Source organism: Cornus florida, unplaced genomic scaffold (genome assembly GCF_030987335.1).
Source record: "Cornus florida cultivar Cherokee Brave unplaced genomic scaffold, ASM3098733v1 CherokeeBrave_3.0.0_Hap2_Chr01, whole genome shotgun sequence".
Taxonomy (NCBI): Eukaryota; Viridiplantae; Streptophyta; class Magnoliopsida; order Cornales; family Cornaceae; genus Cornus; species Cornus florida.
In genome coordinates this window covers 105,733,052-105,748,750 of record NW_026775571.1, presented here as the reverse complement: position 1 = coordinate 105,748,750, position 15,699 = coordinate 105,733,052, and the positions used below count along the sequence as shown (strand labels likewise).

The following is a 15,699-nucleotide window of genomic DNA, read 5'->3' as shown; positions in this document are numbered from 1 at the left end:
TAATTTTTATTTTATTTTTTATTTTATTTTTTATTGACTTGGTAATAACATCAAATCGGCAATCGCACATTGCCTGTGCTGATTGCACCACAAGATTTAGTCTGTGAGGAACACTTGTAAGAAATGAATTCTTATGCCGTAATCTGATTTATGGTAAGGGCAATTCATTTTGCAATTAATGTGTTCTTGGTGAAACTCTTTGCAACAAAGGAGGGACAAGCAAGCCCTCTTCCCCGTAGGGAAGATCGGGTGTTCCAGCCACTGTATGGAGGCATGTGTGTCTGTTATTGCAAAAAGGAGGTACAGTAGAAGAGTCTTATTTATTGGACATCAATACAATAGACGGTTAGGAAAAAGTTATATAATGTTCTGTGTGTCTCTGCAGTTGGGGCTTGAAGAATTCTTACGGATGGTGGGTCATTTTTAAGTTTTTATTTTATTTTATTATTATTTTTTGTTTTTGTTAGACATAGAGATTCACTGCCAAACAAGGGAAGGATTAAGGTGGGGCTGCACGAAATAGGATTTCACAGAGCTATTGTCACCCTTGATTTAATAAGGGTACCGTACTTCCAAGGGTCCCAGTTGTTGGATGTGATAATGAAACTAATCTAATAGATAATCCAACGGCTGAAAGGCCTCACGGATACTGTGCTAGGGTTTCCCCTCTCTTCCATTCCTTGCAGGCATAAAATGAAAGTTTCTTTTGCCTTTTCTCTTTCATCCTTCCCACCAAAGGAAGCATGATTGTTGTGGTAGTTTCTATGACTGGTGACATTTTTATTTGTGTCTATTTAGAGGTAAAAAAAGACAAGTGTTTAATAACATCAGACACCAGCTCAACCAATTATGCCACTCTACAAAATGCCAGATTTTAGTGGCATTTAGGACACCGTACAAAATGCAACCCTGAAATGGAATAATGGAAACCCCTTGACCTTTTTTTTTTTTTACTCCCCGAATCAACCCCCTGCATTAATCCACTGATATATTCACCAAGTTATTTTTGAAATGAAACTTTAAGCTAAAATTACTACAGTAGTGATTATACAAGCAATCGAAATGAAACTTTAATCTTGTGAACATGCATCTTAAAAAATACAATACACATGAAGCAGTGCTTGCTTCCATAACACCGAACCAAAAGCCAAAAGAATTGTGGAAAATGACCACATAAGAAAATAAAAAAATGATACAAATAAGAAAGTGAAGGGAAGTAAAATTTTAACCAGGTCGTATTATCAGTGCAACCTTGTCAACTCTTCTACTCTCTTCATAAGCTACTCCACTGAAACTTCCATCGCCTCGGAAATTTCTTCCATTCGACTTCGACCAAGATCAAGGAATGACTCAATTAGATCCCGAACCAAGAAATTTTTAGCATCTACCGTTTTCTTCTCATTATAAAAGGATCTCCACTGCTCATGACTCATTCTTGAGCGTCTACCGTATTATCAGTGCAACCTTGTCAACTCTTCTACCCTCTTCATGAGCTCCTCCACTGAAACTTCCATCGCCTTGGAAATCTCCTCCATTCGACTTCGACCAAGATCAAGGAATGACTCAATTAGATCTCCATCCAAGAAACTTTTAGCATCTACCGTTTTCTTCTCATTATAAAATGATCTCCACTGCTCATGACTCAATCCTCCTACACCCTTTATCACCTTCCTCAAGTTTGTCTGAAGCTTCTCCAAGAAGACGTACTGCTCATAAGGGAGGGAGGCAATGACACCAATGACACCATTAACAGTGCCGAAAATGACGGTTGGGATCTGGCCAACATCAGAATCTGGCAAACGCATTACAAGAGAGCCATGTCTGAACCGATTGACAAATTCACCAAGGTGGTATTCACCGACCACTTCAAGGCGGCCACGCTCCTCATCAGTGGCGCCTTCACTATTCTTCCGGACAGTGAATAGGTTGAAATTATTCTCCGCACCAAGGTAAATGTCATCATCAAGAATCTCAACAGCTGACATCCAATTTGCATTGTAGTCGCGAGCTCGTTCCTCGATGGCACCCTCCTCATGCTGAAGATAAATAATCAAATGAAGGGTGTTAGCAGGAAAATAAAGAAAAATTTACATATGATCACTGTTTCCAAACCCAAATCGTCGAATGACCTATAAGATAACTCACACTTTGATAGTCAACTGCATGTCAAATGGTTCAATCTAATTATGCCATTAATATATAAAGTTTTATAACTAAATAACTATACCGAGAAGCAGCTAATATATTTATGAATAGATAATTCCTATACTACATACTGAATAAATTAGTTTACTGAGAACATCTTGGGATTTGTACAACTTGTTCAGATCAATCGTCCACAGAGAGGCACCTTATCTAACAATCCATCCTCACTAATCTTTGATCTGATCTAAATGCAAAGACCTTTAATGTTGCGTTTGGGAATGCCGAATTGGTGCCTTAGATTTGGGATTGAAGGAAATTTAGTTCAAAGTTCAAGCGCCAATTCGGTGCCCCAATCCCAAATCTAAGGCGCCAATTCGGTGATCCCAAACGCAACATAAAAGGCTCTTTGAAATCACATGAAAGAGGCATTGGAAGGTGCATTATACAAGTCTCTTTTAAGTGAGTTGGACCTATCTGTTACAAGAACATGCGCAAGTTACCACCAGTTTTAAATGAACCATGTGGAACTGAATTGTTTCTCACTTACCAGGTTTGAACACAATCGTGTGAAACTGAATGTTTTTCTCACATAAAGGTTAAAGAAGTAAAATCAAACCATAAGAGGGTCAATTGGTAGCACAGCTGGTTCAATCATCCAGGCTGACTTTCAAAACATTGCATATAATTTGTCCTCCAATTCATGAAAAATTAATTACGACCATAACGACAAACAAGTACCCACAAGAAAAAGTTGGTCCAAAGCACCAAAAGTAAAGAGAGAGAGAGAGAGAGAGAGAGAGAGATCTACAGTATAAAAAAAAAAAACAAGAACTGCTCCTGTAGGTATGTGGTATATAATTCACGAGGATTGATTACTTTACCTTATAGATCAACAAAGAGATTGATTTCATCAAATCACCAACAACAATGAAATCTCCACGAGTTTGAACATACAGGGCAAGTATGTGTCCATGGTGTCCACATTCAGATTGCAACTCACGGGTTCCATCATCCCGGAGCATCCATTTGTACAATTGAATCTTTTGATTGATAGCAGCAAGCAGCTTTCCATTAAAGGCATTGAGAGAGTAAACAGCCCCCTTGGTTTCCTTCTCAGCAATTAGCTGTAACTTCCCATCTTCAACTATGAATACCAAAATTCTTCCCTGTCATTAGAGAAAGAAGGAAAAAGAATACTCGTCTGAGAAGTCAAGAATTTGCAATTTTCAGATCTACATAAGAAAATTAAAAATATATTAGTTAGGAAAACAGAAGCAAATACAAGGTGACTTAACCTCCCAGTCTAAAAAACCGAACCGCCACACACATACGGCTGTTGACAGGTCATCATTCAGTTTGTGTGTTTTAACCATTCACGGATCACCCAAGATCTATAAATCTCATAAGCACCCCCCATCTTAGTAAACCTTAAGTGTTTCTGTTTCCTTTTCTTTTTCAGGTAAACATGAGTTTTTTTAAACTAAAAAACTAGGAGGAATGATAAAGGCTAACCACAAAATAAAGATATAAACAGTTACCATCTATCATTGTTATAAATGTTACTCTACATAAAATTAAACTGAGTCCAACATGAAGGAATCCAGTGGAGTAGTTCTCGTTGGCATTGTTGGGCACCTGCCCAATTATTAATTAGTTTCAATAACATGTACCTTACCCACCAATCAGAAATGAACCTAAACAAAGAAGTGTGCAGCCATTGCTGTTTTCAGACCAGGAAGAAAACTCTATATGGTAAAGCTACTAATCTCAAGCAATTTGATATTTAGTAAGGATGCAAAGCATGGGAAGCAGAAAAAATCCAAGGGTTTTTCTCACATGACAAGGGTCCCAGGAAGAACATATTGAGGAAAGTATGAAAGCAAGTTATACATGAGCAATTTAGTTCAAAGTGTGAATAAGAAAATTAATTATTAGCTATTACACTTGTTTCATCAATATTGCTTTCTGAATATGAGATCTTTAAATGCAGCTAGCCTAAAAGGAAGACATGTTCCCCGAATTCACTATTTCTACTATTCATCAGATAAAAAAGCTATTTTTGGTTGAAGAATAAAAATATATATGTAAATTACATTTTTACCTTGGTTGGCTCATTCTCCTCCGGCATAACATATGCAGTTCCAACACAGTAGTACACATTACTATCATCAGAGAAGGAGCAGCTAAGAATGGAGCAAGCATACTCGTATTGGTCAAGTGGGTAAGTTGAGATTATCTCAAAGGTTTGGTCGTCTAACAAGCGGATAAAGTGCATTTCAGTTTCTTCTGTATTTGACTGGTTATACTTTAAACTGCATATGGCAAAGGTCCGGGATTGCTCCTGATGACAGATACGACGTGCATGCTCCCCGAGTGGGATAGAGCGAATGTGAAGCTTCTGGATATCATCAATCGTGCCAATTGTTAGTTCACCTTCTTTTGCAATTGCAAGGCTGTTGTTGAAAAAAAAAAAGGCCACTTATTAGACTCTTAATCACAAAAAGAATCTTTTTTTTTAAAAAAAGGTTTTATCGCTCAGCCCCTGTTATTGTCCAAAGCAAAGACTGGATTAGGTTGAGACAGGTGCACCAACAGACAATCTCGAAAAAGTTTCATGTTCAAACAGAAACTACTGAGATTTAGCTTCACTTTGCACTCAAATTCCAAAATTAGCAGATTGAAAGAGGATTCCTTCATGTATTTCTTTTTCACCAGAGAGTATTTTGTCATATCAACTTTGCATATGTCATGTTTAGTGCCTTATCTTTACACAGCCAATCCCAAGACCAGAAAAACAAGGGTTGCTTTAGGTAGCTTGTCAGCCCGCATAAAACTTTTCTTAGAACCAATATGACCCAAGTACTTGGGAAAAGGATTTGTTGAGTTGAGCGAGTAAAAATTTTCTTATGCTCTATTTTCGAAGCCATTTAAAGCGACTATAATGTAAAGGGCCTGTCCCATTTTGGATGGAAGGAGACAATTCCATTAACCCTGCAACTGAAGCCTAGATATAATATAATTTACAATGCAAACTAGCATGCAGCCCAAAATAAGCTAGCAAATTGTACTCTAAAAAGCAGGCAAATGGAAGAAAGAGAAATAAAGAAGGATAAAAAAAAAAAAAAAAAAAACTTTGCAGTATATGGTGCAAGCTAGAAATGTGCCAGACAACATTACGTAATGGAACTGCTTATATCGAGTATGAATACGTCGGTAAGTACACACGAACGATTTAGATCATTACAAAGGATTTCAAACCAATATTTGTTATTTGGAAAGCGATATGTCCCCCCTCCCCTTCTTCTCCAACAACCACACAAAAAAAATATGATAAACCACCAACAAACAACAAATCCCTAGCCTCTCGAATTTGGAAATAGCAAGAAGAGCAAGGAGATTAGAGATAACACTGCTATCACAGCCATGCAAAATTTCCTGGAAAAACTGGAGCCATGTAAATAAAATCCAAATCCTAGAACAAACAGTGACCAAAAAGTAAATGACAAGGTACAATGTGATATATCACATTAACTAGCAAGTCATAACCTCCTTACACATCCTTCTCCTATACAAATAAAATTGAGAGAATGGAAAGAGGCAGCATGATGCAGGATGGACTTTGATGTAAGCCATATACTAGACCAAGATTGTAGAAAGCCGGTCTACAATTATTAGTAGTACTATTTTTATGATATGGGCAATAACATGGACTTGGATGCAAAACTATATGTTAAGATCACAAGAACAAGTCTAGAATTATATTTAGGAGACAATACGGGCTAAATAATGTTATAAATTTACTAAGAGAACATCAACAATATCTATGTTCACATTGAAGAGTGCACCTATTCAAGGATATAAAAATTATTTAAATCAGACGCATTTCAATTGGCAATTATGGGAAAAACTTAGAAATTTTGAGTAAAGGGTAAAGTTACCTGTCTGGGAAAGCAGCAGAGTTGAAAGGGCACATATAACTGACTTCTTTCAAATTTACATTGCTGTAGAGTAGTTTCTTGTTACTGCTGTAAATGACAGTTGGCCTATCTGAAGCAGCAAATACATGTGTGGTACTTTTCGATGAGAAAGTACGGAGTGTTATGGGCTGGGTCCCAAGAGACACCTTTTTTCTATCCGTTAACTCACCAGTGTTCATGTTCAATAAAAAGTTAAAGAGATGACCATCTCCAAGGGCACACAACAAATATGATATCTGAAAGGGAACAAACAACAGGAAGTTCATAAAAAAAAAGGCATTAGGAACTAGTGAACCACCATGGAAATACTTTACCAGCAATATGCTGATAGAAGAGGCACAGATGCATGTTCAGGAACCATCATTAACTGGATCCTTCAAAGCCAAAAGGCTACAACCACTAATTTGTCACGGTTCCAAATGATGCAATAATATGAAATTTTCATTCTAATGGATAACCCGGTCCTGCAAGTGTGCCATTTTTCATATTTCACAGCTGGTAGAGTATTTTGAATCCAATAGGAAATTTTACATTAACATTGGTTAAAACCTAAGCAGAAGCAAGATAAATACAAGACAGAGGAAAAGCTTAAGCAAAAAGCATACCCCTTCAAAAGCGCACAGAAGAACAGAACGAGGTATTATTTCTCCTCCTAAATGCTCCTTCATAATCGGATTCAGGTCGGGAAGCGAAAATATTCTCACACTTATATCTGTCCACATTCCAACTGCAGCAAGCCGACTATAGTTGGGATTTTCACCAATGGGATTTATGTCGAGGCATGAGACTTCATACTCCAGTTGTGCATGTTTTACTTCTATCAATGATCCATCACCAATTTCGAGGTAAACTAAATGGCCACCCCCGGTAGCTAATAAAACCTGTTAGAGAAAGTCAATATGATATTCAAGTACTTAATTCTTATAATAAAACACCATACTGGATGTGAGGAAACAGTGTTAATTAACAAATCCAAAGAAACTACAACATTGCAGAAAACATGATCATAGATCCACCCTCTCTATCTCCATAGTGTTGAAAATGTTCACTATAATCAAACAAGTTTAACAACATTCCTACTGTTTAACTTTCAACCACCAATAAAGAGTGCAGTTGATCAGAAAACCGTCATACTTGATATCAGAGTTACCTTGATGACAAATATCTAAATAGAAGCTAAATAATTATGAGATAGTTAAAAACAAAAACATCACTAAATAAAAACACTTGATGATCTAAACCGCAACAGAAGCTTATAAATACCAGAATTTCATTAATCATTATGTTTTTTTTGCAAAGGATACACCAAAATATAAAGCTTTCCTATCTGTATTAATGCTTCATCTTAGGTTTAGACAATTCAGGAATCTCTCATCCCCAGCACCCATAGTTAGAAACCAGCAAGAGGTGCAAATCTTGTTTAACAATTATTGCCTTTTCTAATTCAATAATTGTTCCGATCAAGAGGCCTATAAATCGGGGTCAAAAAGTTTCAAGCATCTTTGGCCCTATGCCACAATTGCATTGACACTGCAAATTTCTTTAATGAAAAATTCTAATAAACCAGAGCAAGCAGAGTTTGAAATAACACTCATAAAAAGAAAGAGATCGAAATGAACCTGAGTGGCATTAGCAGTGGCGACATTAATCGAGAACCCTGATGGGGCTTTCCATTCATTACGCAGATCTCTAGAAGTTGAACTGACCAGTCTTACAGAGCTTGAAGTAACCTGTCATGACGGTTCATTAGGAACGGAACACTAAATTACATAATCCTTTACAAGCACAAAATTGTTAATTGCCCAAATTTCTACACAACAAATTATTAAACAATAACATAAAAATAAAATAAATAAATAAATAAAGCCAACAGAAAAATATATCTAGGTACAGGAATTTGTGCCCTCTCTCTCTCTCTCTCTCTCTCTCTCTCTCTCACTCTCACTCTCTCTCACTCACACACAAACACACACTAATGTTATGTCAACTTTTAAAGTAAGGCAATTAATGTTACCTTAACGACACTGGTGTTTTCAACATAGTTGCCAAAACACCAAGGTGAATCCACATGCCGAGGCAATTGCTTGAACAATCTAAGGTGCCACAGGGGTCTTACCTCACATCGGATATGGATGGGGAGAGTCTTGGCTTATAAGAGCGGGTAGGCAGCACCACCCAATAGCTTAAGCTTTTGGGTCGGATGGCAAGCGCCCGACCCATTACACGTGGTATGAGAGACGACCCAATTCCATTCTTGGTGTTACACCAAGTGCCCACCAGAAGGTGTTCAGGTTCGATCGTTACTGGGTCCTCTTATTGTTACGGTGGACGTATGCTGGGTGATCCAACCGCAACAAAGGCGTCGGTAGGTTCAGATAGGGGAGAATGTCACAAAAGACTTGCCCCACATCGAATTCGAATGGGTAGAGTCTTGGTTTTACAAGAGTTGGTAAGCACTAGGTAGTACCACCCAACAATTTAAGCTTTTGAGTCAAATGCATGCGTCAGACCCGTTACACAAGAGTATCATCTGAATCAAATATGCTAGTTAAATTTTTAGACAAAACTTGTGTAAGCAATTATGCCAGAGGAATAGAAACTAAACTTTTAATAACAACCTAATCAACAAAAAGATCACCATCAAAATTTTCCAATTATATATATCTATATATCTATAAAAGTGTATTCAATTTATAATATTTATATACATTTTAAAACACTTAATCTAATTAAAAAATATTATTACGTGACTTTTTAATTTACAATTTACATTGTTATACACCTTTTGATTCCTAAATGTTGCACCATTTAAGATTTAAACATATTCCTTAAAAATACACTTTTTTACCACTGGCACTGGTTTGCAAAGAAAAAAAGAAAAACAAAAACAAAACTCCAGACTCTTATGTTTTATATACTTTGAGTTTCTTTCAAATTCAAACACTTTTTATATTAAACATCTTTTCTTTCAGGAAGAGTTGTTGTCTTGTTAAAATATATCACCTCTCAATTTATATTGTTTTATATTTATTATTATTATTATTAAGAAGTACGTGCTTTGCTTCCTCAAAACTATTGAAAGTATGTGTTGATCATATAAAAAAAGTAACAAATATTTCAACGCTGTAAATTACTGTCTTGCGCTCTCTGTATTTTCATCTTTCTATGCAAAATTATTAGATGTTCTTACTCAGGGTCACCTTTGAACTGCTTTTGTTGAAAACACATCTTTGATTAGTGTGCATCAAATTGGTTTTCAAAAAGTTAACAGTAAAAACTTGACAAGATATATCCTTTCGTGAATAGGTATGTAATAGCCTATAAATAGTAGAGTAATCTAATAATTTTCTAAACTAACTTCCTTCCGTCCATGCAACCAATATACTATCTCAAAATATATATTTATCTTGAATTTATGAGCAACATGATAATGGAAGACTTGGTAAATGAACTTCAATGAACGTGACAATCTTGAAGCATTTCATAGTCCAGACTCTCCAACAGGCCAGAAGTTGTTTCTTACTCTTTAATATATTTTTATTGATATTTTATTGAACAGTTATTATTTTATAATGCTTTATTTATACTATTTATATTTTGACAAAATGTTTTGGTCTAACTTCATTCTGATCATATTTAATTGAAAATTTTTCATTCCCCGCTTATATAATGTGTTTATTGTTCTGTGTTGCTTTGCTTTTCTGTCTAATGCGTTTGCCTAATTCTCTCTGAAGTATTTATGATTCCGTTATATACCTTGTTTATATTTGGAAGTCTCTTCCATGAAGATTTTTGGAAGTATGTTTCATGAAGATTTAGGAATAAGAATACTGAGAAATTAAGAAACTCCTTAAGAGTTACATTTAGAAATTAATATATACTTTATTTGTAATATGCGTATTATATATACATATATATGTGTACATATATATCATCAAAAGCCAATTTCTATTTACTTGTATTGATTCTTTTTATATAAAAAAAAAGTAATATATATATATATAATTCATGAATATCATCTTCCATTAACGAAAAATTATTTCATCCCAATACATCCTATTCTTCAAATAAAAACTCACATGAAAGTCACATTTTTTTAAGGAAAGTATCATAAACTAAAACTCTTTTTCATTCTGAATTCTTTTTCTTTTTCACTCGTTTTCTTTACTGCTAGGACTGATTGATTAAATTTAAAAATCTATCCTGCATGAAGCAGTGTAAAAGCTATTTTCTAGATTCTTTCCTAAGTTGAGAGAAGCTTTACAATCCTTAACTAAACACTTTCTTTAAATAATAAATTATCAATATTAATTAATAAATTTTAATTAATAAACGTATGAGCAGAATAGAAGATCTTTTGATGGGAAGGAGTCCTCCATTGGGGTGCTGAAGTTTTCTATTATTTGTACTCTTTTTTGTTGGGGTTGGGGGAGAGATTTCTCTTCTCTTGAGGACATTGTGAACCTCTTGAGTTCTTTGAGTTCATAGATTCTGTTTTTTGTACAGCTTGGGACGCGTTCCCCTTTTGAACGCTTTCTAATACACTTTACTTATCAAAAAAAAATTAACAAACGTATGTCTAAATTAAAAATTAAAAGTTGTGTTTATTAAACCGCATTGGAATAAAAAGCTCATAACATTCTTGTATATAAAGTTTTTCAATTTTATTGAAATTGATATTATAAACAGTTTTTAAAGAAACTGAAAGGTATAAATTTCATTTATAAATAAATTTTAACATTGACTATACAATCTCTTTCATCTATTTTTTTTTAAGCTTCTCATGTTCTTTCCTTTCACAAAAATCTACTACCCTCTTATATATTCTCTTGACAAATTTTAGTTCTCTCTTAATTTATGAATAAATCGTAATACTTATTTTATATCAACTCTTTCATCTATTTTATTTATTTATTTATTTATTTTGATAAGTAAATTTTATAACAGCGCTCAAAAGGGGAGTGTATACCAAAAGAAAAATACAAGGCCACAAAGGACCTCTAAGCCTTCAAAGAGGCCAAAAAATCGACAATTTCCTCTAAAGATCTTTGATCTCTCCCTAAAACCCAACAAAAAAGAGTGGAGAGAATAGAGAATAGAGAATTCATCTATTTTTAGCCTCTTATACACTTTTCTTTCACAAAAATCTATTTACGTACTCTCGATGAATTTTAATAGTTTGGAAAATAAATTCCAACGGTGTGTCTGAACAACTTTATAGGTCTCTATATAATATGTTATCATGTATATTGTATTCTTTTCAATCATATATAACAAAATAATAATAATAATGATAATAATAATAATAGATATAAGACATGCAGAAATAATTATTTAATTTTTATTGCAAGTTTTGAAATCTATTGATATGAAAATGTATAGTATTTATAAACGTTATTGTTATATTCTAATACATTATATGATTTGATATGATAAATCTCTTGTATAAATGATTCAATAGCCTTTTTCATTGCTTTGCGAAATAAAATTATATTCTTCAATTGTTCGGCTACAAATATCACAATAATATTACGAATTTCCATAAGGTTTTGCATAAAGGGACTTTGAAGATGATGAAAAGTGTCGAGAGGATTGATTTAGTGAGTTTTAATCTTTATTTATCCTTGAATTTAATAGTCAAATAGTACTCAGATGATGAATGATAACTTAAAGTATTGATCTTAATTTACTCTCAAATTATAAAAATACATAAACCAAATTAATTTAGTATTTTTATCTGCAAGTTACCGTCAATTATTTTTAATTTCATTTTAGATTTTTCTCTCCCCATTTTATTTCCAAATTATTTTTATATTTCACTTGAGCTATTTTACTATCTCAAATATGATTACGTTATAATCACGTGCATTGAGCGTGGTTCTATCTAGTGTGTGTGTGTACATATATATACATATATATGTATGTATATATTTAACTTGATACAATAAAATTCAAAATAACACAAAAATTAACAAATATTCTTTATTTCTATAACTTTTTTCTGATAAGTTCATTCACATTTATTTATTTATTTTTATTATTTCCACGTTTTCTCAGTCCTTTTTATCCTAAATCCACATTTGTATCATATTATTGCATAAGATGTTTTTAAAACATTTTGTTAGAGTAACATTAAAAAAAAAATCGACAACTAGACATTGACCAGTAGGCGGACTTCTACGCAAATTTCACCAGCCTAGACAGTTCCCCCAGGCAGTCATATGGCTGAGTTTAAAAAAATACATAAGCATGAACCAAATAAATGTACTATAATAATAGTCAGCAATCGCAATATACAGTTTGAAGCTGTAAATTCAGATCTTTTAAGATACAAGGATAGAACTAAATCATTAACAGAGAAAAACGAAGGTGGTAAAGATTGAAGAAGTTCTAACAAGAAGAAAGACAAACACATGAAAGATAAAAAATAGTATAGGAGAAACAGGGGATTGATGAAATTTGAAAAGTAAAGATATATTGGTTCACCAAAATCAACTCCAAACCATACATAATATAAGCTTCTGAACACCTTCTTTACATGCATAAATAAGGCCAAAAACATGATGCCAAAGCACAGATTTGATCTTCTTCATTTCATGCGGCTCTGTTTTGATATCAATTTCGTATCTAAGAGAGAGGGCTTTCATAAAAAAATAAAAAATTGCTCGATATCCAGGCAAACAGAGAAAAAAAGAAAAGAAAAAAGAGGCAAACAAGGTGGGCCAACCCGATCAACTCTATATATGTATGTAAATTTTAAAAAACAATGATTTATGCAGTGCCATAAGAAGAAAACCTACCTGTACAAGTTGATCGTACACAGCATCATGGCAGAACAAAGTTTGGACTTCAGAACAAAAACCCTCTATCTCAGTTTCTTCCAACTCATCCTCAAGATTCATTGCCAAAATCCGTGTCTCACTGATAAAGCTTACTACCAAGAAGGTGTCATACAGATCAGCAGCAGCTGATTTCAGTGACCACATTCCCTTGATGCCTTGAAGCTCAACTGATGCCTACAAAGAGGCATTTATTTTGAGTTTAACACAAACAGAGAAAACGTGGGAAAGGAAGGCAAATTGTTTAAGAAAAACCAATTTGATTTAAATAAGCCAGACCTGTTCGTTGATTCCAATTCCATTCCGAACTATGCGAAGAGAACCATCCTTGTAGGCTCCGGAGCAAGTTACAACCTGACCTTGACCTTGCCTTTCTAGGTCAACCACACAGAAGTCGATAATTGGCCCCAAGTTGACATACCTCTCTAGCACTTCTACATAAGAACCTTTTGTATCAGGATGGAGATTTAGCTTTATGAGCTGTAAAGGCGCCACAAAGTGAAGTTAGTTACATATCACAGGTGACCCCAGGGCAGAACTAAATGGAGAATCCTCCACCCCAAAATAAATAAATAAATATTGCAAAATCCTATAATATATATTCCGCTAAATAGTGAGTTTCAAAATATTAGAAAGAATTAACACGCATCCCCCAAAAAAATTATAAAGAGACTCAATTTGAGTTCTTTTATGTCCTATTTATGGAACTCCACAATTTGAAGGAAATGTCAAATTTTCCAAAATATATCATTATCCCTATTCTTCATATCATTTATGAACTCAGTGATCCATGAAATACTTTTAATTATAAACAATCTTCCTAGATCTAGAGAAGAATATTACTTAGTTTTGAACCCTTCCTGGCAGATTCCTAAGAAGGACTTGAGATGGACCTAATTTTGGTACTTCATAAAGTCGCTACTCTGAGGCATGGTCTCGTGCCAGTAACACCAATGCTAAAGCATTTTATCATTGAAAACTTCTTTGATCTACTTTTCAAAAATTCTATTGGGTCAGCCCCTGGATGAATTGATTATTAACTTTAAAAATTAATCCGAAAGCATGTAACATCAGAATCTCATCATCATTGCCTTTATTTGTACATGACTTGACCATAAAATTAAACAGAAAGCAAGTAACATCATAATCTAATGATGCCAATTAGTCTTAGGAGGGCTGTTTAATGAACATGTACACACATGACAACAAGTATTTAGCTACATTGTATATGTTACTTTGTTAGTACTCGTAAGTATAAACTTAAGCATGAATATGTCACATGTGGAAAGCTAAAGTTAGTGCAGCTTCAATCCATGTGGTAGTCTAACAGGTTACATCAATGTGATAGTCCAAAAAATAGTGCACACAAAGTTATCTATTTTTTAACAAGTAAAATACATTGCATACAATCTTTGTGCACATTACATCATTGTGATATCCAAAATATAGTGTAGACAAAATTATCTTCTTTTGTCAAGTAAAATATACTGCATAAGACCTTTTTTTTTTTGGGGGGGGTAGGTAAGTCACTCATACACATTCAATTTTTTATAAAATACTATTGCTTCCTTGCTTTATGCACACACTTAAGTCATTTTATTAAGTGACTTATTATACTCTTCATGTTTCAAATGAAACTCTCACTCTATATATAAGTATTCTCCAAGTATTCTCCTCTCAAGTGCATAGCTAGGATCTATTACTATAATGGTTAAGATCTACTCTCTAAAACTCTCCACCTAATTTATTTTTTATTTTTTATTTTTTTTGGGAAAGGCTAGTAACAACCACACATACACCCAAGCGCCTCCACTGAGGCTTGGACTCTAGACCTCCCCTTTGGTGAGTAAGAGTGGGTATCGCTGGGCCACTTGGTAACTCTCCACCTAAATATCTTAGATATTTACCATCTCTACAAAACTTTTTATTCTTCAAGAATCTTCTTCAATCTACCAACTTTTACAAACTCTCCAATGTTCTAGAATACTCAATTCCTCCTCAAAATACTCCACAAAAAAAATTTCTAGAATACTCCATTCCTCTTCAAATCGTCCTTTTATTTGGGAGACGGATGAGACACCACTTGAGCTAAGCCCATGGTGGTGCACTATGTATAACTCAACCCCAAAAAAACACACTGCATATAATTAACACACGGAACTTTTAGATATAATGGTTATAACTTGTATCAAATGATCAATTAAATGCCTCAAAATCCACAACTCAAATCCAGACACCTGATCCAGATGTAAATGTAAATTCACTGTATTTAAAAAATATACTTACCTTATTTAAGTAGACGTATGCATGCACGGAACCATACCATTGACGGTATAACAATAATGAAATTAGGAAACAAAAAAGGTGGAAACCTTTCTAATTCTAAATCTACACATGTTAAGGTAAATAATAAAGGATGATCAGTGTCCCAAAAAATATGAGACATAGGCGCTGTGCTAGCCATTGTCCAATAATGCAATTGTTAGGGTAACTATCCCGTATACCATAGATTTTTGCTTGGAAACTTTTTACACTAGGAATGACAATTATATAACGAAACTTAGCAAATTTGTTACATTAATAAGATTTTTGCTCAGAAGAATACAGAATTGTTAAAATAAAATGATTAAAGACAGAATTAACAGTCTCTATTACAATTACACCAACATGTGAAATAAGTAGCTACTATCTACAACAATATTTGTTAGAGGGCTGGCATACCAAAGCTCTGAAAGTAA

General features: G+C 34.0%; 1 protein-coding gene across 1 annotated transcript in view; it reads right to left on the bottom strand.

The window, feature by feature from the left end:
• Positions 1-1,000: 1,000 nt before the first annotated feature.
• Positions 1,001-15,699, bottom strand: part of LOC132311896 (DNA damage-binding protein 1) — a 30,680-nt gene continuing 15,981 nt past the window's right edge. The window contains exons 12-19 of the mRNA XM_059810047.1: positions 13,241-13,441; positions 12,923-13,138; positions 7,742-7,852; positions 6,728-7,003; positions 6,084-6,358; positions 4,247-4,598; positions 3,027-3,311; positions 1,001-2,036 (exon numbers count right to left, since the gene is read on the bottom strand). Of these exons, the coding sequence (XP_059666030.1) occupies positions 1,455-2,036; positions 3,027-3,311; positions 4,247-4,598; positions 6,084-6,358; positions 6,728-7,003; positions 7,742-7,852; positions 12,923-13,138; positions 13,241-13,441 (2,298 nt within the window). The 3' untranslated portion in view covers positions 1,001-1,454. The remainder of the gene's footprint in view (positions 2,037-3,026; positions 3,312-4,246; positions 4,599-6,083; positions 6,359-6,727; positions 7,004-7,741; positions 7,853-12,922; positions 13,139-13,240; positions 13,442-15,699) is intronic.